Source organism: Enhydra lutris, unplaced genomic scaffold, assembly GCF_002288905.1.
Source record: "Enhydra lutris kenyoni isolate GAN:26980312 unplaced genomic scaffold, ASM228890v2 scaffoldscaffold57, whole genome shotgun sequence".
Classification (NCBI taxonomy): Eukaryota; Metazoa; Chordata; class Mammalia; order Carnivora; family Mustelidae; genus Enhydra; species Enhydra lutris.
In genome coordinates, this window is record NW_019154141.1 from 10,404,717 (window position 1) to 10,427,068 (window position 22,352).

The 22,352-nt window shown below is 38.3% G+C and overlaps 1 protein-coding gene across 5 annotated transcripts in view; it reads left to right on the forward strand.

Annotated features, from left to right (window-relative positions):
• The window catches only part of LOC111158065 (KAT8 regulatory NSL complex subunit 1), a 180,705-nt gene that overhangs the window by 135,967 nt on the left and 22,386 nt on the right, over positions 1-22,352 (forward strand). For all 5 annotated transcript variants that reach the window (XM_022519871.1, XM_022519870.1, XM_022519869.1 and 2 more), the window contains 2 exons: positions 10,408-10,520; positions 11,266-11,461. In XM_022519871.1, coding sequence (XP_022375579.1) covers positions 10,408-10,520; positions 11,266-11,461 — 309 coding nt within the window. The remainder of the gene's footprint in view (positions 1-10,407; positions 10,521-11,265; positions 11,462-22,352) is intronic.

Genomic DNA, 22,352 nt, shown 5'->3' on the forward strand with positions numbered 1-22,352 from the left:
TATCTGCACTGAAAAATGTTTAAGAACTTTTTCAGTTGAAGGTGAATAATAACAGGTGGAAGCTCAGATCTATAGGGAATAAAAGGACAGGGGGAAGTATAGTTAAGTATACTTAATGAACAGTAAGCATAAGAAAGCTGCTGTGGGTATATTAATAATAGCTAAATAGTTTTTAAGACAGCAATACCAGAGATAAAGGAGGACATTTTACATTGATAATGTAATCATTATCATTGATAATGCAGTCATTTCATCAAGGAGGCAGAAGAGTCATGAAGGTGGATGCTTCAAATACATGAAGCATAAGTACACCCACACTAAAGGGATAGGTAAATCCATAATCATATTTGGAAATTTTCACGCCCCTAACTCAGTAATTGATAGAATTACTTTAAAAATGAGGAAGTAAAAGATCCAAACAACACTGCCAGACACCTTGACCTGTTGGACGCGTGTAGAACACTGCTTTTCCCCCACACTTCCCATACCTTCTTGTGTGAAGTGGAACACTGCTTTTCCCCCACACTTCCCAAACCTTCTTGTGTGAAGTGGGAGTAATAATGTAGGTCCTTACTCTGTTATCTCAATTTCCAAACTCCAAAGAGCTCTGAGAACCAAAAGTGGTTTTCCTAAGTCCTGCATCAAGGTCATTTGGCAGCAAAATTTGACCTGAAGTGGTATTTGTTAAGACTGTTTATATTTTTAATTATCTATACCTTTTGAAGCAGAAATATTAATGTATTTGATTTTTTTTTTTTTTAATTAAGACTATTCTGGGGTGAGCAGTTTAAGGTTGATGGCAAAATTGAGCAGAAGACAGAGATTTCTCATCTACCCCCTGCCTGGCATGGCACTCCTGCCTTGGGTAGTCTTCTCCATGGTTAATATCTCCCACTAAGGTGGTACATTTGTTACAAGTGATGAGCCTACATTGACATACCACAGCCACCCAAGGTCCATTCTTGGTGTTCATTCTTGGTGTTCACATTCTTTGGGTTTGGATTTGTTTTTGATTTTGAAGCACTTAACCCAGTACATATAGTATATGACTTTGTAAAAGTCTGTATAAATTTCCATGCATATCAGTCTTCAGGGGTCTTAAGTAAGAGTGGCTCTGTTTCTGTACCTCATTAGAATGGTTGATAATTAGCTGTTGAAGAAGTATACTATGCTTTTAACAGCATTTGGTCCATAATAAATGTTTGGTTAAAGCTTATTTTTCCAGACCCTACTGTGTATCTAGGGAACACCTATTAGCAGAACCAGGCATCTTCCTTTGAGAGCTTTCATAGTCTTACAACAGGCATATAACGGGGGAATAAAGTGGAAAAATTCTCACTTCTAAGGGAGGTCAGGAGAGATAGCATAATAGAGAAGGATGTATTAGTGCTGAGTCCTTGTCCCTTCCAACAGGGAGGATACTGCATGTATAATATGAAAGGCTTGAGAGGGTCTGGCATTGTAGAGGAACTAGAAATACTTTTCCTTGATGGAGTGTTGGATGATTGGCCAATTCATAATGGGTTTTGTATTTATCTTAATGAGCTTATATACTTTATCCTGTAAGGGGCCAGGAAGCTGTAGACTGATCCTAGATTTTTGTATGATGAAATTTGCTTTACTCAGTAATGCTGGGTAAAGTTTTCTCCTTTAAAAAAGACTTTTAAAAAGGTTTTTAAAGGGGTGCCTGGGTGGCTCAGTGGGTTAAAGCCTCTGCCTTCTACTCAGGTCATGATCCCAGGGTTCTGTGATCAAGCCCTGCTTCCGGCTCTCTGCTCAGCAGGGAGCCCGCTTTCTCCTCTCTCTCTGCTTGCGTCTCTGCCTACCTGCGATCTCTGTCAAATAAATAAATAAAATCTTTTTTAAAAATGATTTTAAATTTAAAAGTTACAAAAGTAGCACATGGGGTCCCTACGTACGCTTCACGCAGCTTCCTATAGTGTGGTTAACTTGCATAATCATTGTACAATGATCAGAACCAGGAATTAACATGATATAATACTATTCAGATTTTATTCAAATTTCACTCATTTTCTCACTGATTTTGAGCGGGGGGGGGGGGGTCCAAAATCTGTATTTTGTTGTCCTTTCTCTTTTTAAATCTCTTCCAAACTGTGATGGTTCCCCCCTTTGTTGTCTTTCACAGCCTTAGTACAAAAATACTGGTCTGATATTTTGTATGTTCCTCCCGATTGGAGTCACTTGATGTTTTATCATTCCTAGAGGTTATACATGTATCACAGTAATACCACAGATGTGATACTGTGCCCTTCTCAGCGCTCTCTACTGGGGATGTGTGATGGTGGTGGTGATAGCTTCTTTCACTTGGTTAAGGCAGTGCCTGCCAGCCTTCCCCACTATAAATTTAGGTTTTTTCCCTTTGTAATGAATATCTGTCTCATGAGAAGTACTATGTAGTATTCTGTTCCTCATTATACTTTTTTTTTTAAAGATTTTATTTATTTATTTGACAGAGATCACAGGTAGGCAGAGAGGCAGGCAGAGAGAGAGAGGGGGAAGCAGGCTCCCCGCTGAGCAAAGAGCCTGATGCGGGGCTCGATCCCAGGACTCTGGGATTACGACCTGAGCCAAAGGCAGAGGCTTAACCCACTGAGCCACCCAGGCGCCCCTGTTCCTCATTATACTTTAATCACAGTTTTATCATCTACCTAGTGGTTTTGGCCTGCAACAGTTTTTATGCAGTGTTTACTGAGTAATTTTCTGCATTAGTTGGAATTCTCTTAGGAAGAGCTGTCTTTTCTCATTTATTTATGTATTTATTCAGATGTTTATATCAGAATGGTTTCATGGATATTTTGTTTTATGGATATAATCTGTTACCGTTATTATTCAGTTGCTCTACTTGTTGAGACAACTTTTTCGTATTGGGTCTCTTTCATCTTGGTTCCTGTGTCTTTTCAACATGTTCCCCTCAGTGAGTGAGTATTCACTTTTAGGCATCAAAAGATGTTCGAAGTTCATCTTGTATTTTACCTGCTCCAGCCCTGCTTCTTTTTATTGGGCAACAGAGTTCAGAAACCAAGATGTGGGTACTAGTTACGCTCATTGCTGCTTGGTGTCATTGCCTCTAGGACTTCTCAACAGACAAAGCTGGGAAACATATGTATGCTCAAGCTTATGTATACATACGTATGTATGCAGATGGGTGGTATATATTAAAAACTGTAAGTCCAGGGACGCCGGTGGCTCAGTCGGTTAAGCCACTGCCTTCTGCTCAAATCATGATCCCAGAGTCCTGGGATCAAGTCCCGCATCGGGCTCCTTGCTTGGCAGGGAGCCTGCTTCTCTCTCTGCCTCTGCCTTCCACTCTGCCTGCTAGTGTGCGTGCTCGCTTGCTCTCTCTCTCTCTCTCTCTCTCTGACAAATAGATAAATAAAATCTTTAAAAAAAAACAAACAAACTATAAGTCCATATTTATAACAGTCCAACACCACAGCCTTCCCTCCTTCCTTATTGATACTCAATTTTACCACACGAAGTAATTTCATAATTGCCAACTCATATCGCTGTGAGAATGTATTTACTAACCAGAGGACAATATCATATACAATATCTTTGTCCTCTAACATGCAGTCAAAATTCTGTTTTCTGAAGTTTTACTTCGGCTAAGTTTTTTGCCCTCATCCTTTCAGTGTGCTATGTAATTGTTCTATAATACAGTTAGGTTCTGGGCGCCTGGGTGGCTCAGTGGGTTAAGCCGCTGCCTTCGGCTCAGGTCATGATCCCAGTGTCCTGGGATCAAGTCCCACATCGGGCTCCTTGCTCAGCGGGGAGCCTGCTTCTCTCTACGCCTTTCCCTAACACTTCACCTGCTTGTGATCTCTCTCTCTCTCCCTCTCTCTCTCTCTCTCTCTCTCTGACAAATAAATAAAATCTTAAAATACAGTTAGGTTCTTTTGTTACTGTGATATTCCACTTTTTCTCTCCCACACACAGTGGTTGATGATGATGATGATTATTTTAGATTTTTTTATTTGAGAGAGAGGAAGAAAGACCACAAGCTGGTGGGGGAGAAGGAGAGAGAGAAGCAGACTCCCTGCTAAGCAGGGAGCCCAACATGGGGCTGGATCCCACAACCCAGGGTTCATGACCTTAGCCAAAGGCAGACGCTTAACCCACTGAGCCACCCAGATGCCCCTTTATTAGTATTTTTTGAGTATGTGAAGCATTACTACATTTCTCAGAGTAAGAGCTGTACAAAAGACAGTTTTCCCCTTCTTTCCATACTGTTCCCACCTTCTGTAGGTGGCCATTTTCATTAGTTTTTGGATTAGCTTTCCTTTATTTCTTTTTTATAAATGAGTAAGTGACATGAATATTTTCTTATATTCCCTTTTTTCTTCCAGGAAAGGTAATTACTGGGTAAATATTTTATAAAGGACTAGATTTGAAATTGAGATTTGTTTAACAAAATACTGCTTCTTTGGCTTTTGACAGATGACTTCATTATTTGTGTTTATTTCTATTTGTAAAATAAGCCTCGTTTCTTTTACCCTTCCTTACTTTGTGGAGTGGTGGTGATAATAAGTCAGAGGATAAATGCTTTCTCAGAAGAAAGGCATGCTAAAAATGTAAGCTCTTTTTCTTTTTAAACAGTCCAGGCTATAATCTTCTACCATTGGTTAAAGCCAAAACAGCTTTTTTTTTTGTCGGGGTGGGGGGTGGTGTTGGGGGTGGTTGAAATTTTGCAATCACCAGGGACAGTGAATAGTGCATTGGCCCAACAAGGATTTTGGGATAGAGAGTAGAGTGATAGGGGCTGAGGAGTATTTGATTTACCATATTAAAAAAAAAAAAAAAAAAAAAAAAAGACTGATTAGGACTATTAAAATAGGGATGTGGGGCGCCTGGGTGGCTCAGTGGATTAAAGCCTCTGCCTTCAGCTCAGGTCATGATCCCAGGGTCCTGGGATCAAGCCCCACATCGGGCTCTCTGCTCAGTGGGGAGCCTGCCTCCCTTCCTCTCTACCTCTGCCTGCCTCTCTGCCTACTTGTGATCTCTCTCTTTCTGTCAAAAAAAATAAAACCTTTATTAAAAAAAAAAAATAGGGATGTGGATAAATAAGTTGAACAAAAATTTAGGACTGTTTTTAGTAGTCACTGTACTTCTCTAGTTTCTTGATGCGTATTTTCAGTGTGTGCCTTGATCAATCTCTGATGCAGTAGCCTTTGGACTTGTGTGTGACAACCTCGTGCTGATGGAAATTTTTGACCATAAATGATTCGGGGTTGCTTAGCTGGCTCCAGTCAGAGGAACATGCGACTCTTGACCTTGGGGTCATGAGTTCAAGCCCCATGTTGAGTGTAGAGATCACATACATACATACATATTTTAAAAATTCAAAATTACCTTTGCATAATTGTATAGATTTTTTTTTTAAAGATTTGTCTTTTTGAGAGAGCGCGCGCATTCACAGGAGCGGGTGGGACAGAGGGAGAGGAAGAGGGAGACAAGCAGACTCCCTGCTTGTCCCTCCCTGCTGAGTGTGGAGCACAATATGGGCCTTGAACCCACAAACCTGAGATCATGACCTGAGCTGAGACCAAGAGTCTGTTGCTTAACTGACTGAGCCACCCAGACACCCCTGTAGAGCTTTTCTTTTAACCTCAATATAGAGACATAGGAAAGTGAGGCATATATGGTCCCAGTATGCAGAAGTGGAAACTTAAGTAACTTACTTGATGGAAGTAGAATTTTCAGAAGGTTCCACTCTGAATTTAGCACAATTTCCTGACCGTGGTACTAGTTCATGGAAATGACTGGTGGTACACTGTTGAGGACCAGTAATATTTTGGTGATTTTAAACAAGACTACATTAAGTATCTTTGAGATGAGTTTGAAACATGAAATAATTGATATAAAGCCAAAAGTTTAATTTATTTTCAACCAAGAATAAAAGTTGAATTTGTTAGCTTTTTCTTTCTTTTTTGGTAATGTTGGTCAGAAAATGGAACCAAAATGGAACTGTCAAGTTTTCTAAACAAACGTGTTACACTTAAAAAATTGGCATTTCAAGCAATTATGACCTTACATTCATTGAATAACTAAAGATAAACATAAGTTGCGCAGATTATGTGTTGTTAAGTGTGTGCCTTTGATATTTACCCTTTGCTTTCTCTACTTCCTGGCAGAGTAAGTTGAGTGGGTATGGATTCTTAGACCCCCAAGAAAATCTACCCCCATAAGGCCATAATTTAACCTAACTTTTCTCTAAAGGCTCTTTGTCATACTTAATTGGTCTGGCCAAAAGAGTGGAATGATGAATCAGACAGCTGCCTGCTTAATATGAATAACAAATTTGAATCTCATTGCTGTGTTACTTTATTCCTTCAGTCAGAAAAGAAATCACTTCAGTAACCCTCCTTGTACTTTAAGATCACCCTTAAAGGTAATCCCCTGAGTCTGTGCTTTTGGGAAACGTGGAATTAAAGAGAGATTCTTCACCTCTTCGGTTATTTTACTCTTCTCTTTCTGGCTGTGGGATGCATGTACCCTTAGAGTGTATCTGAATACCACATACAGTTCAGAGAAGCTCAATAGTAAGTCCTGCTTTCTGGACAGGAGAGCCTGAGAGTCTTTTATCCTTTTTACAGTTTCCCATTGGAAGACTGTATCTGAGTCTTGCGCTAGTTTCCTAAAAACACTAATGATGTAAACCACTGCAGTGGTGATGATCAAGCTTAAGTTAGTATGTGGGTTTAACATTGGGGAAGTGTTCATTACTGTATCTTCTACCCTCTCTGCACCCTCTGGGCTGCAGGATAGAGAGTGTTTGCTTTTTCTTAATTGTGAATGCATTTAAGTAGCTTTAAGTAAAATTATGCGTGTTGTGAGTTGTGTTTTTCTTTTTCCAGGTGGAACACTGTTGGAGGATTGGGGTTAATATTTTAAGCTCTTTACATTTGAGAATGAATGATGAACCTAATTGCCCCAATGCCCTGCTTTTGGATCTCAGTGTGATTAGAGGCTATCTCATGGTCCTCTGATTATGGAGTGTGTCCTTGTATGACTAGAAGCTAGGCACCTTCCCTCTGAGGTTCATGCTCTTGATTGCTTGTTATGTGCTGTTTTATCATTGACAAACATTTCTGTGCTAAATACTGTTTTGCCTGTTGCCTTCGGTTTTAATTTGGGGGCTGAACTGTCCCCAGGAAAGTTTTAAGTTCCTCTAAGAAAATCAGTAAAATTCACACTGAATATTAATGGCATCTAAATATATGTACATCTGTAGGCAGGATGGACAAGATGTTAGCAGGTACCTGTAGGTCATGAGATTGCTGATGTTTTGTGCTTTTTCTTCAGACTTTTTGTACATTTCTGAAATAAGATCTTATTAAAGAATGGCAACAGTTTTGTCTTGAACAGGTGTCCTTTCAGTTAATTATCCCATAATCTCTACAAAATAAACTTTAATTAAAATGAGGATTCAGGGGCGCCTGGGTGGCTCAGTGGGTTAAAGCCTCTGCCTTCAGCTCAGGTCGTGATCCCAGTGTTCTGGGATCGAGCCCCGCATCGGGCTCTCTGCTCAGCAGGGAGCCTGCTTCCTCCTCTCTCTCTGCCTGCCTCTCTGCCTACTTGTGATCTCTGTCTGTCAAATAAATAAATAAAATCTTTAAAAAAAAAAAAATGAGGATTCAACCTGCTACATGGGGACACCTTATAAAACATGTAGATATATAGATCATCTCTCTGCCATAATTTAATGTTAAATGCTTTTAAGTGAATATAAAATTGACTGAAGTTTTTAAGATCAGTATACCAGGGGCACCTGGCTCAGTGGGTTAAAGCCTCTGCCTTAGGCTCAGGTCTTGATCCCAGTGTCCTGGGATCAAGCCCGGGCATCAGGCTCTCTGCTCAGCAGGGAGCTTGCTTCCCCGCCCTTTCTCTCTGCCTGCCTCTCTGCCTACTTGTGATCTGTCAAATAAATAAATAAAATCTTAAAAAAAAAAAAAAAAGATTAGTATACCAGCAAAAAGTTCGTAGTCACAGAAATTTCATGTTGAAAGGAAACTTCTTTATCTAAACCACAACTTACATAACCTTAGGAAAGCTGTTACATCCCTGGAGTCACACATCTGCTAGTCAATGTCAGCCTGAATATTAACTCCTTAATTTTCGTTTGGGTTTGAGGTTCCCCCTGAATAGTAAATCTTTATGAGAATTCAGAAGGCTATTTGAGATTTTTTTTTTCTTTCTTTCTTTCTTTATTTTTTTTAAGATTTTACTTATTTATTTGTCAGAGAGACACGGCGAGAGAGGGAACACAAGCAGGGGGAGAGGCAGAGGGAGAAGCAGGCTCCTTGTGTAGCAGGGAGCCCTGTGTGGGGCTTGATCCCAGGACCCTGTGGTCATGACCCGAGCCTAAGGGAGACACTTAATGACAGCCACCCAGGCACCCACAAGCTTTTCTATTTTTTTTTTTAATTTTTATTTTTTTAAAGACTTTATTCATCTATTTGACAGACAGAGATCACAAGTAGGCAGAGAGGCAGTCAGGGGGTAAGGGGAAGCAGGCTCCCCGCCAAGCAGAGAGTCCGACATGGGGCTCCATCCCAGGACCCTGGGATCATGACCTGAGCCGAAGGCAGAGGCTTTAACCCACTGAGCCACCCAGGCACCCCCACTATTTTTTGTCCTGTCATTGTTTGTGTATGTGCATTTATAGTCATCACAGTTATATTAAAAATATTTTGAATTTAATCTTTTTCTAAAATCATTTCTACATAAAAGACTTTTTTTTTAACCTTTAAATATTCTTTTGGTATAAAGGAAGAAGAAATGTCTTTTGTGATTATTTTTAGTACTCTGATTTGCTGTGTGTAATTTACAACTGCCTCAGATATTGAGCATTTTGATTATTGATACATACCATTGCAGTGATCATTGTGTATGAGATTTTGGGGAACTGTGTTTATTGGGTTATTTCTTTAAGATAAGTGTTTAGGTTTAAGTGATATGAACATCTTTACAAATACTGCTACTTAACACCACTTTCCAAGAGGAAAGCATTTAAGGCAATGAGTATGTGTGCCAAATTTGCCATGATACTGCTATTATTGATTGATTGTTGAGGATTTTTATGGTACTTGAGTACATGTATAGGCTATCTCGAAGAACATTTCCCAGTGTTCACTCATTGTAGTTTGCTTATGCCTTTTCTGCTTACATACTTTGATCTAGCTTTTTGGTTAATTCATATGGAAACATTTTAATCAGTTTACCAGTCTATTGTCCTTTCTTTTTTAAAGATTTTATTTATTCATTTGACAGAAGAGGAGAGAAAGAGAAGAGAGCACAAGTGGGGGGAGTAGGAGAGGGAGAAGCAGGCTTTCCCTTGAACAGAGACCCCCACATGGGGCTCGATCCCAGGACCCCGGGATCATGACCCAAGCCAAAGACAGACGCTCAGTCTACTGAGCACCCAGGCTCCCTGCTCTCGTCCTTTCTTGATAGTTACCTACAACTGCTCTGTTCTGCAGATCCTTAGTGTTTTCTCCCTGGGGTTAAAAAGATCAAAATGAAATTGAACAATACTGAAAAACAGAATTTCAGCCTTAAAATACTGGCTTTGATATGGACTGGTAGCATTTACAGGGAGGAGAACAGAAGCACACCCTAAAGTCATTTTGAGTTTAAGGAAACAAGGACCACCACTTCTCTGTGGTATTCCAGTAACACAAGTAGAGGGATAAGTGTATCTATGGCTTTATTGACTGTAACTCACATACTCCGTATGACTGACATCTCATGTCTGTACCTACCCCTTTTGAGCCTAATGAATACATGATTTGTTTTGAAATAGTCAAATTCAAACTGCTCCAGATTCTTTCCCACCTCCCCCCTTTTTTTTTCCAGCTTATGTCCTAAGCATATATTTGATTTGTGTAGTCCAGAGACAGTGGTTACTGATAGCATTAAGTAATTAGTTACTCACAGAGCTTTTATTAATTTTTTTCTATTTTAGCATAAGCACATATATTTACACAAAGTATGGTTTTTTAGAAGGAGGTTTCCAGCATACACTGTGAAGTTAAGCAGGTATTAACTCATTTACATGGTCTTAGTTGCCTTGATACTGAACCTGTGTATCCTTCTTGACCCTTACTTGAATATTCTTGTTACCATGTTATTATTTTGCTAAGCTTCTGTTCCATTGAATCATTAAAGCATTTCCCCATCAGTTAGCATTTAATATTAGTCTGTTGAATATTTTGGTCCCTTACCCTTCTTCATGCCAAAACAAAAGCCAGTTCTCTTACTTTTTTCCCTCAGTCATACATGTTTGGTTTTGCAGGTTGGTTGTCAGAAATTTGGGGTGTTTCATTTAAATGAAGTGTGGATGCTGTTGGTTAAATGTTATCTTGTATTTTTATCTTTCTCCTTTAGATCGAGTCTGTTTCTCAGCCACTGGAAAACCATGGTGCCTCTGGTCATCCTTCAGAGTCATTATCTACCAAATCATGTGGAGCATTGAGACCTGTCAATGGAGTTATTAACACGTAAGTTTTAGGTCTTCTACTTCCTACGTATAGTAGGCTTGTAAAAGATGAACTGGGGCTCTTAGTTATCCCTAGCTTGGACTAACTCTGGTTTAAAGACAAAAACCTTACTGCTTAATAGTATTGTGCATGCTTCTTACTGTATCAGGTCTATTTTAATTAGCATGCTTAATGTATTTCCCTTTTACTTTAGCCTAAAATTAACTCACCATGGGGAAAAAATACAAGGTCCTACTTTTGTGAGTCATGGTTGGTCTTAGTCTTGGTAGACTTCTTGAGAAGTGTTTACATAAACTCTTTTATGTAAGCTAGGTTTGTAAATCTGGATTGTATGAGAGTTGAAGGAATCCCTCTGCAAGTGAAGGATATGTACCCATCCCTAAAAGTTGAATTTTACAGAAGAACTGATTCTGAGGCAGCTCATTAACATTTGCAAGATTAATAATTTTCTTACCAGTTGCAATTTTCTCAAATTTCTTTATTTGCGTTTCTTTTGTAGAAGAGAGCTTAAACACTTGGAACCTGAGATGGTCACTTACTGACTTGCACTTTTCAGACATGATGTTATTGTCCGCCAGGAATCTTAAAACTAAGCATAGATGCTGCACACACACATTAAGTGACATGCATCTGCTTTAGATACTTGTGTCTGTGAACATGTGTAAGCAGAGGGGGTTGAACCAGTATTAGAGGCTTTGTTTCCTTGTTTTCTGAGAAGTGAATATTCTTCCTTCCCCTTGTATAGTCTTCAGCCTATCTTGGCAGACCACATTCCAGGTGACATCTCTGATGCTGAAGAACAGTTACAAAAAAAGCAACGACTCAATCTAGTTTCTTCATCAACCGATGGCACCTGTGTGGCAGCCCGAACACGTCCTGTGCTGAGCTGTAAGAAACGAAGGCTTGTCCGACCCAACAGCATCGTTCCTCTTTCCAGGAAGGTCAGTACCAGTGAGACTTGGTCATTGTTAGATGGTGAGCCACAGGCTCAGATAGAATTATTAGTCTCTTGCCAACTTCGGTTCATTTAACTAGTGTTTTCCAAACTTGGCGAACCACCCAAGTTTCCTGGGGAGCTTGAGAAAATACGGAGTTCCTGACACCTGTTTCCTAGAGATTCTGATTTGGTTGTTCTGAAGTTGGGCCTGGGACTCTTGTTTTCAGAAAAACAAAAAACTCCCAGGTGGTTCTTTAGTCAGTTTTGGAAATCACTGACGTGAGACTTTTAATAGAAATGGGAGAAAAGAAGTTTAAGTGCTGCCATCAGCACTTTGAAGGAAGGTGATGTGCTTCCCACTTGTTCTGTTATCACTGAAAATGGTGATGTGGCATGCTTTCCTTTCGAAAAGAATCTCAATTAAAATTTTTAAATTGATGTAACTAAATAATGTTTGTCTTCACAGAGAAAATGGAGATAAATTCACGAGTGTAGGAAAGTTTTGATTGCTCCATCTTCAAGTAACAGAGTTGGATTTATTCCAACACTAATGAAATAATACTTCAGTAAAATTAATACCATGCAGTAATTAAGAGCATTAACTTTGAAGAGGATAAACCTGGGTTTGAATCATGGCACTGCCACATGGTAGTTTCGTGATTCAGAGCATGTTAACAGCTCCCAGCTCCCCTCCCAAACCCTTCTCTTCCTGCAGGCCTCAGAAACCTCATAGGGTTGTTTGAAATTTAATAAAGTGCATGTGACTTGCTTATGGTGGGGTGTGTGGCTGATAAGTTACTGGTACAAAGCGGCTGTTACTGTTAGGACTTTTGTTATTGTTCACTCGTTCTCTCATTCACCAAATATTTATTGAGCTCCTACAGTGAGCTAGGTCTGTTCTGTGCACTGGGAATACAACACTAAACAAAAACAGTTAAAAATGTTTGTGCTCCTGAAATACTCTAGTGGGTAGAGACAGAAAATAAAACAATAAATTAAGTATAATGGTATGTCCTATAGTGTTAAGTACTGAGGAGAAAAATGGAGCAGATGAAGGGAATAGGGACTGCTGGGGAGCTCAGATGGAATTAAGCCTTGAGGCAGTCTAAGGATAAGGGAGAGACTGGGAAGGAGTGAAGAGTGAAGTAGAAGGAGAACGAAGAAAGTGAGACGCATACTTGGCAGGTAAATGAGTAACGTGACAGGAAGTGAGGGTAACGTGTGAGATCTGCAGCCAGGTCCAGGTCCATGAAGACTGTGAACTGGCTCTCGGATGTGGTGGGGTTGAGGCTGTTGGAGATCTGTGTGAGCAGTTTTGCTAATGGGAGAAGAGCGAAATTCTGCTTGGATTGGGTTCAGGAGAGGATGGGAGTTAAGGAATTGAGGGAATTGTTTAGGGTAACACTTTGAAAGAATGCTTCTGTAAAGGAGAGCAGAGAAATAGCTCATTTGAAGGGAAATCTTTCTTATGATAGAGCTTTTACATTATATTTGCTGATAAAACTGCTGACAAGAGGGGAGAGAATTATTGGAACCGATAATATTTGGACAGTGGATTTTCAGTGTTTGGCAAATGTTATAGTATGTAGTTGGACTGCAGAACTTTGCCATGATTTTTTTGTTGTTGTTTTGTTTGTTTTTAAGGAAAGCAATGTAAGTTAAAAATAACTATCAGGTTGTGCCATTTTTCTTTTGTCTATTCCTCAGAATTTCTGAATTACCAAAGTACCAGAAAAGAAGAAAAAGGGTATTTGGCAGGTTTCTCATATTGACATTTGAGTCTCAATTTTTTTTATTAATAGTCCTGTAGATACAGATTATTTTCTTAAAGGTTGAAGTGCTGATTTTGGGAAAGCAAGAAAACAATATATTACTGTCATATGAAAGAAAGTTTTTGATCATGACTCTGCTCTTAACAAAAACAAAAAACCTCATGGGGAAATAGTGTCCTTCCTCTGTTTTGGCAGTTTGCTAGTCTCACTGTGTCATGACATCTAGGGGTTTTATAAAAATTTTCTGTGGTGTAGAGTGGCCTGGATTCTTTTCAATCTGTGAACTAGTAAACATTCCTTGTTGCTATTCACACTAGATTCTTCTGGTCTGTGCCTAAAATCTAATGTACTTTTGAAGGCACTTATATAACATACTGAAGACTCCGATTCCACTGCCAGTTTCTAAAACACAGTCACCCTGACATGGAAAGTAAGCTACATGGAAAATAAGACAAAAGAAATGTTGAGTTTGGGGAAATAATCCATTTGCTGGTTATAGCAGAAATCCTGGAGTTCTGACAGTGTTGGAGGCAAAGGCCATTTTGTCTATCTTGGTTGCTCACTGTTTATTCTTGCTCAGTAAGACTTGCCTTTTATCATCTTGTGGTGCTGGATTTGCCAAGCAGATTTACTCAGTACTTTGTCAGGTGCCCACTGTGTTCCAGGTATTCTCCAGGCTTCATTGGCGAACCCAGTCCTTGCCTTCATGGAGCTTACTTTTTAATGACAGAGCCTAGATAGCAAAGAAGTTAACAGATAACTATTTTCTGATGTTGGTAAATGGCATTGAGTTCACACTCAATAATAGGATTTGCTTCTAAGTTTAAAAAAAAAAAAAGAGTCTTAATAACAGGAACTACATGTTTCTGGATTGACTCGAATTACTTTGTTATTGCCCCTCCTACCACATTTACTACTACCTAAGAAAGGTGGTTATTAGTTTATCTACAAGTTTGGAATATGAAAAACAAATGTTTAATGTCATTGTTACTGGCTTACCTACATATTTTGCAGTATCTCTGCTTTACTGTAGATCTAAATATAAAACTCACTTTAGGGAACTTGCTCAGTTTTACAGGACAGTTATCTTAGCTGAATGACATCTGGAATTTTATTCCATCAAGTTTTACCAGCACGTCTGAAATTATAATGTATCTTACAGTTGAGATGTACTGGGGTGTCTAGGTGTCTCAGTTGGTTAAGCATTTGTGTTTGGCTCAGCTTTATGATCTCAGGGTCCTGGGACTGAGCCCCCACATCAGGCTCCCTGCTTCGTGGGGAGCTCGTTTTTCCCACTCCACCCCACCCCACTTGTGCTCTCTCGCTGTCTCTCTCCCTCTCAAATAAATAAAATCTTTAAAAAACGAAACGATCAAGAGGTACTTTTAGTGTAGTAGCACGTTTCTTCTGGTCCTAAAAGGTTGTTTTTATGTCATTAGTATCTTAAATTGAGTGACTACAACGAAGGGGGTTCAGTAGGTTAAACTTGTTGGAAATAAATAGGAATGAGGCCTATCAGTAAATAATGAAAGGCTTTGAATGCTCAAACTGTTGATTTGGGTTTTATCATCTAGATTTTAGAGAATTTGTTTTATAAGCTATTTTCTTTCTTTTTTTTTTTAAGATTTATTTATTTATTTATTTATTTATTTATTTATTTATTTATTTATTTGATAGAGATTACAAGTAGGCAGAGAGGCAGGCAGAGAGGGGTGGGGGGAAGCAGGCTCCCCGCTGAGTAGAGAGCCTACTGCGGGGCTGGATTCCAGGACCCTGAGATCATGACCTGAGCCGAAGGCAGAGGCTTAACCCACTAAGCCACCCAGGTGCCCCTATAAGCTATTTTTAAAAGATAAAGTGTGCAGGTAGTTTATGTTTGGAATAGATTGGCCATAAAAGATGCTGGAGTCAGAAAGACAGACCAGTAACAATGGTAATCCTAGAGGAAAAAATGGTCTGAAGGCTCCAAAACTCTTGGGATGCAATAGATTTAAAAACTCCAGTCCTAAGGAAGAATTGTCAGGGTGTCATGAATGTTAGAGTGAGGAGGACTGAGAGCTTTGAGATTGGGAGAGTGGGGTTATCTTCCATGGAAATCAGTAAGGCCTGGGAGACCTGTATCACCATTTTATTGTAATAGTGCAGATCAGAACATGCTGCCTGTACTGTTAGGTGTTACGCATTTCATCACTGTTAGGGGCCTGGTTTAGTAGATGCCAGTGGTTAGCTAAGCCTGTAAACAAACACTCAAGTGGGAAATTTTTATAACATGTATCATTAATGTTTATTTCCTGCCCTGCTCTTCTGTGAGGTAGATATTTACAGATCAATCTAAAACAATAGTTTCTAGATAACAAAATTTCAAATCAATAAAAGTTTTAAAATAAATGTGGGTCCAATATAGGGTTGCTTTTTTTTGTTGTTGTTGTTAGAAAAGGTTATCATCGTACAGATATTTTTAAAAGAAAAAATAACATGCCATGAGATTTTCAGATTGGGTTTAATAGCATTTCTTTTTAATTTCTAAGATCATACAGTTCGTTTTAGTTTCTATTTTCTTACAGAATTTTTCAGAATATAGTTACCATACAGTGGTATACCATACAGTGTATAGTTACACAGTTACACAGTATAGTAATACATCGCTCAGTGCTCATCACAAGTGCACACTCCTTGATCCCCACCACCTGTTCCACCCAGCCCCCTCCCCTTCCCACTCCTCTGGTAACCATTAGTTTCTTCTCTATAGCTAAGAATGTTTCCTGGCTTGTTTCTCGTGCTGTTTTTCCTTCCTTGTTTCTTAAATTCCACATGAGTGAAATCATACGGTATTTGTCTTCTCTGACTTTACTTTATCATCTCTAGCTCCATCCATATCATTGCAAATGGCAAGATTTCTTTTTTATGGCTATAATTCCATGGTGTGTGTATGTGTATCTGTGTGTGTACACACACACACACACACACACACACACATCACCTCTTATTTATCCATTCATCTATCGATGGACATTTGAGCTGCTTCTGTAATTTGGCTATTATAAATAATGCTGCTATATAAACATAAGGGGGTAGCATTTCTTATCAGATGATTTGGCAGTGCTCTGGTGTGATTTTGGAATTTTATAGTCTGTGTTGGAAGATAATTATATAGGAGGATTGCCCTGGGTTAATTTTAAAGTCATATTCTGGAGAATTTCCAGTGGTGGTTCACTTCTTCCTCTTGTATCACATTTGAGGATATATAGGACATTACATATAGTACTAGGACATTCTCTTAAGGCACAGTGTCATGTGATATTTGTGGTTGAAAACTAGAGAACTAAATGATTGTGAGTTTGTATTACAAGTGAGGAATTTGGGGCACTTGAGTCGCTCAGTTGGTTAAGCAGGTGACTTTTGGTTTGGCTATTGTCATGATCTCAGGGTCCTGGGACTGAGCCCCACGTTGGGCTCTGCGCTCAGTGGGGAATCTGCTTGAGGGTTCTCTATCTCCCTTTCCCTTTGCCCCTCCCCCCTCGCACACATGTGCTCTCACTCTCAAATAAATTAAATCCTTAAAATAGTAAAAGTGAATAACTTGATATCAAATAAGGTACATTCTTTATTGACAGGGGCTTCTTATGATAGATATTGGAGGCCTAACTTTTAAGTACTAGTCAAACTTTTAGGAAGGAGCAGGAGTGCCATGTGGACATTTGCAGTTGTTATAAAACACAGACAAAATAAATTTTGAAAAGCTGAAGATAAAATAGAGGTAGAAGCTGTAATATTCTATTTATAAACTGTCCTCAAGCCAAAAGAATTTTCTTAATGCTTTGAACTAATATTCTGTGATTAATAGAAAATGATGAATACAGCTTTATTTTGATAGTGGAATTCATCCATGTGCATTGTATTGGGTTTTTAATGGAAATTCCTTCAGAGAGAATTGATAAAATTTATAGTATTAAAAGGATGTAATTTCTGCATGTATCCAAGTATTTTATTTCTTCATTCAGGTTTTTTTGTTGTTGTCGTGTCGTTTTTGTTTCTACGATTTTATTTATTTATTTGACAGAAACACAGCCAGAGAAGGAACACAAGCAGTGGGAGTAGGAGAGGGAGAAACAGGCTTCCTGCCAAGCAAGGAGCCTGATGTAGAGCTTGATCCCAGGACCCTGGTATCATGACCTAAGTCGGAGGCAGCCACTTAGTGACTGAGCCACACAGGCGCCCCACTTCATTCAGTTTTTATATATTTCCTACATTCTTGATATTTTTTGTGATGCAAATGAGATCTTTTCTGTTAGTGTTATTTTATGAGTGGTGTTGATTCCTGTAACTGAACACTTTCTATGAACTCTGTGTTTTGGTTGATTATTTTAAATTTTCTAGACAGGCTACAAATAATGTGATACACTTCTTACTCCTTTTCCTTGACTAGATGTGATGCACTTACAGAGCAGTATTATGAAATAGTTGATCACAATGAGGCATCTCATTCCTGGTTTTAATGGCAATACTGCCTTTTCTTCTTCTTCTTCTTCTTCTTCTTCTTCTTCTTCTTCTTTTTTTTTTTTTTTGTTAGAGAAAAGGATGGGGAGGGGCAAAAAGAGTGGGGAGGAGAATCTTAAGCACACTCTAGCCCAGTGCTGAGCCCAACACAGGACTTGATCTCATGACCCTGAGATCGTGACCTGAGCCAGAAGTGCCACCCAAGCACCCCTCACGGTGATACTTTTAGAAGTTCAGTATTAATTTTGATGTAGGATGATACTTCTTAGAACGAATTAGAACACTTTACCATTTGCTGTGCTCTGGAAAACTAGATTTTTCAGTAAGTATCTATTTCTTTAAAATTTGTTGGAATTTAAAGACCATCTGAGACCAGCATCTATTTTATAGAAAATTATCCATCTATCAGATTTTTCAAATTAACTGATACAGAATTTTAGAGAAAACATTCATTTTTTAAGTCCTTATTATCTGTAGTTATGTCCATTTCTCAGTCTTAATTACATTTGTCTCTTCTTACTTGATTAATCTTGTCAGCAGTTTTCCTATTTTATCGGTCATTTCAAAGATTGGTTAGTTGCTGGTAAGTCCTTCTTCCTTCCTGTGGTCTTGGGTCTTGGTTTGTTGGGTTTGGTGTTTTATTGTTTGTTTGTTTTGTTTTTCTCTCCTCTCTGCCTTTAACTCAAATGCTTAGTTAATTTATTTTCTGTTCTTATGTAATAATAAAAGTGTTTAACTTTTTGTATTTTCTTCGTGTAGTTTTGGATGTCATTCCACATAGCCTTTGATGTGTGAAGTATTCTTTTTGCAATTTGTAAATTGCCTTTGAGTTTTTCAGTTCTTTTCCCAAGAGTTACAAATTGAGTTTCCAAATTCTAAATGGTTTTGCCTTTTAAACTTTTCGTTATTTAATTACTAATTTTTATAGCATTTGGGTTAAAGTGGTGTTTCTCTAGTTTCTGCTTATATTTGTAGTCCATTATGTTGATTTTTCTAAAAAATGTCATTGGTGTCTAGTCTAGAGTTCTATGTAATTATATCCTCTTAGTGACTTTTGGCTTCTCCAGTAATTTTTGCCTCGCATCCTCCTTTCCTTGATACAGTGTTGCAGTATGTGATTTTTTTTTTACCCATGCTTTTAGCATTTTGTTTTCTGTATGTTTTTTGAAACATCATGTTTTTTAAATCTCCATAAAATCTTTGATTTTAATGGAGATTTTATTAAATAAAAGTTTCTCATTTTATATTCAGTTTTTAAAGTGGACTTAAAGGCTTATTTAGATTTATTTTTACTGTAACATTTCATTGTTAATTGATAGTCCTTTCTATAACTTAATAAATATGCCCATTTATTGAATTGGGTTTTTTTTTTTTTAAGATTGATTTATTTATTTGACAGAGAAAGAGAGATCACAAATACGCAGAGCAGCAGGCAGAGAGACGAGGGGAAGCAGGCTACCCGCCAGCAGAGAGCCCGATGCAGGGCTCAGTCCCAGACCCTGAGATCATGACCTGAGCCAAAGGCAGAGGCTCAACCCACTGAGCCACCCAGGCACCCCCTCATTTGTAGAGTTCTTAATTTTAGTTTTTAGTTTTTCAGGATTAGAACAACAGTTTGACCATGTTTCAGGTTCTTAGCTAATAACCTTTGTCGCTTAAAACTGTTCCACTGTCTTTTGCGGTAGCGGAGGGTGATTATTTGTTGTTTTCTTTTGGCATAGAATTAAAACGATCTTATTTTCAATCCTTCGATATTGCTAACCAGTTCTGCTCTACACTGTCCAGTATGGTAGCTACTGTAGCCATGTGTAGCTATTTAAAATTAAGATAAATTTGTACCTCAAAAAAACCCATTTCAAGTGTTCAGTAGTCAGTCGCATGTGAGTCGTGGCTACCATATTTAAGTCACACAAATACTGAACGCTTCCATCATTGCAGAACTGCAGTGGACAGTGCTGCAGGATTTTAATACGGTCCTGTCAAGTCTTCTATACTAGCTTTGGTTCTTGATTCCCCAGTTTGTAATTGGAAGTGGGAGTATTCCAGTTATCTGTTACTGTTTTCTCTCCTGTTTGTTTAGCTCTTACTACCTGCTGCTCCTCAGTGTCCTCATTCAGTTAAACGTGGAAGTGATTGGCATAGTTTGGATGCACATGGTAAATACTCACATGGTAGCTGTTAACATTTCTGTCATTGTTCTCATCTCTTTGGTTCTCTTGTAGTATAAAGGAAGAAAGACAAGTTTATTGCTCACATCCTGTTTTAATTCTCCGTATCATTAGTTCTGACCATAGTTCCTCTTTAAGTAGGTTTTAGTTCTGCTACCATGGGTAGTTACGATTTTTTCTTTCATTCTTTTCAAATTTTATATTTCCTTTTTTATGTCATCTTACTGCCCTTTCATCTTCCCTGTTTCCATGTAATAAAAGTTGTGTTATCTTTTACTCTTTAGGAGATGTGAGAAGTTTCATTAATTAATTGTTTTACCAAACTTGTTTAATAGTTTTCTGGATTTCTGAATTTCTCAGATTTGCTTCCTTTTCCCTTATTCTGCAGTATTCTCACAGTCCCCATGCTGAGGTTTTTTTTTGTTTTGTTTTGTTTTGTTTTGTTTTTCGTTTTTTTCTCTCTTTCATTATTCTTAAAAAATAAGTTGATCTATCCAGACTTTGTGATTTCACTACAGAAAGTTAATAGCTGGGTGTATTTGTTTCCTGACACGGTTCTGGAGGCTAGAAGTTTGAAATCAGGGTGACAGCCCTTGCTGCCTCTGAAGGCTCTCAGAAGAATCCTTTCTTGCCACTTCCTACTTTCTTTGCTCATGGTTGCTAGCAAACTGTAGCATTCCTTGGCTTGTAGCAGCATATCTCCTGTCTCTGCCTCTGTTTTTACACGATCATCTTCCCTGTGTGTCTGTGTCTTTGTGTTTTCACATGGTCTTATTATGGATGCCTTTTATCGAGTTTAAGGCCACCCCAGTTCAGTATATCACTTCGTGTTAAACTAATCACATTAGCAAAATTCTGTTTACCAATAAGGTCACATTCTGTAGTTCTGGTTGAGCATGAATAAATATTGTGGTGGGGTCCGGGGGTTGGGGGGGGGGCACTATTCTACTCAGTATACTGGCCATTTGTCCTAGTCTGCTACTCATATGATGGTTGAATCTTTTTCTTAATTCTAAATCTGGAAAGGTATTATTCCTAATTCAGTTCCTGGGTTTCAGCAACTTTCCTACTTAACATACCTTTGCTCTACTTGGCGAAATAGTTGGACTTCATTTTACTCCAACTGCCAGTTTTCTGGAGCTCTTCTGCGCCACTGACTTTACTGTGTGAAGAACTTGAATTCCCTGTTTACGGAAAAACTTACCAGGTTTACCTGCCTCCTTCCCTAATTTTTTTTTTTTAATCCTGTAAAGTATAAAGAATGATAATAAACATTACGTACATACCATCTCAAATGTTAGTATTTTAACCCTTTTTTAATATTTAAAAGAAAATTACAGATGAAGAAAATTTGTTTTATTCTCTGTTATCTCCTCTGCCTGCTTCCTTCTGCAGAGGTAACCACTATCATGAATTTGGCGTCATGGACCCAGTTCAGGTTCTCTTAGATTTTTACTACACATATATGTATCCATGAGGAACATGCAGTATGTATTGTTTAGTTTAATGTTCATATAAAAATTTATGTAAATGCCGTCATGGTATACTTATTCAGCAAGTTGGTTGGTTGGTGTGTGTGTTTTTTTTTAACTCGTTGCCATTTCAAGATCTCCATGTTGATAGACATAATTTTAGTTCATCATTTGTAAATAGTCCACATTTCCTTAAAAAAATAGTGTTTTTGTGGGTGTGAGTATATCCATATCCCATTTGTTGACTTCAGTGTTCTAAATTTAACTTCTATTTTGCATTTAATAATTGTGTTCATATCTTCTGTGTCCTTTGGCCTCCTTTCTGTTTCTCTCTGAAACGTATTTCGTATGTAACATTGCGTATGGTTAAAGTATACAGCATGTTGATTTGATCATTGATAGTGCGGCATGCCTGCCAGTTGTAGCCTTAGCTAATACCTCTATCATGTCACAGATTTATCATTTCTTTCTTGTGGGAGAAATAATTAAGATCTAGTCTCTTCGCATATTTATAATATAATACTGTTGTCTCTGTAGTCACTATACCCTGTATTATTAGATCCCCAGGACTTACTTATCTACTAACTGCAAGTTTATACTTTTAAACAACCTCTCTTATTTCCTGTCTCCCATTTCTGTTTGTTTTTTTAACGCATATGTATTCATATAGTTCCAGGATGACTGGTTACATACAGACAAATTCATGGTTATTTCTTCTTTTCCATCTTAACCTTTCATCATTTTGTTGTTCCCCTTTTGGTCTCTAGTAATGATTTTACTTTAAATGGATGTCTTGATAAATACTTGCTAGGTATATCTTTTTTCATCTCTTTGTTTTCACTTTTTCTGTGACCGTTTGTTTTAGCAGAGATGCATTTACATTTACTCTGATTACTATTAGATTTAGAATCATTGCTTCCATAATTTTTTTTTAAATCTTATCATCTCTTGGCCTGTTTTTGTTTTGTTGTTCTTTCCTCATCTGC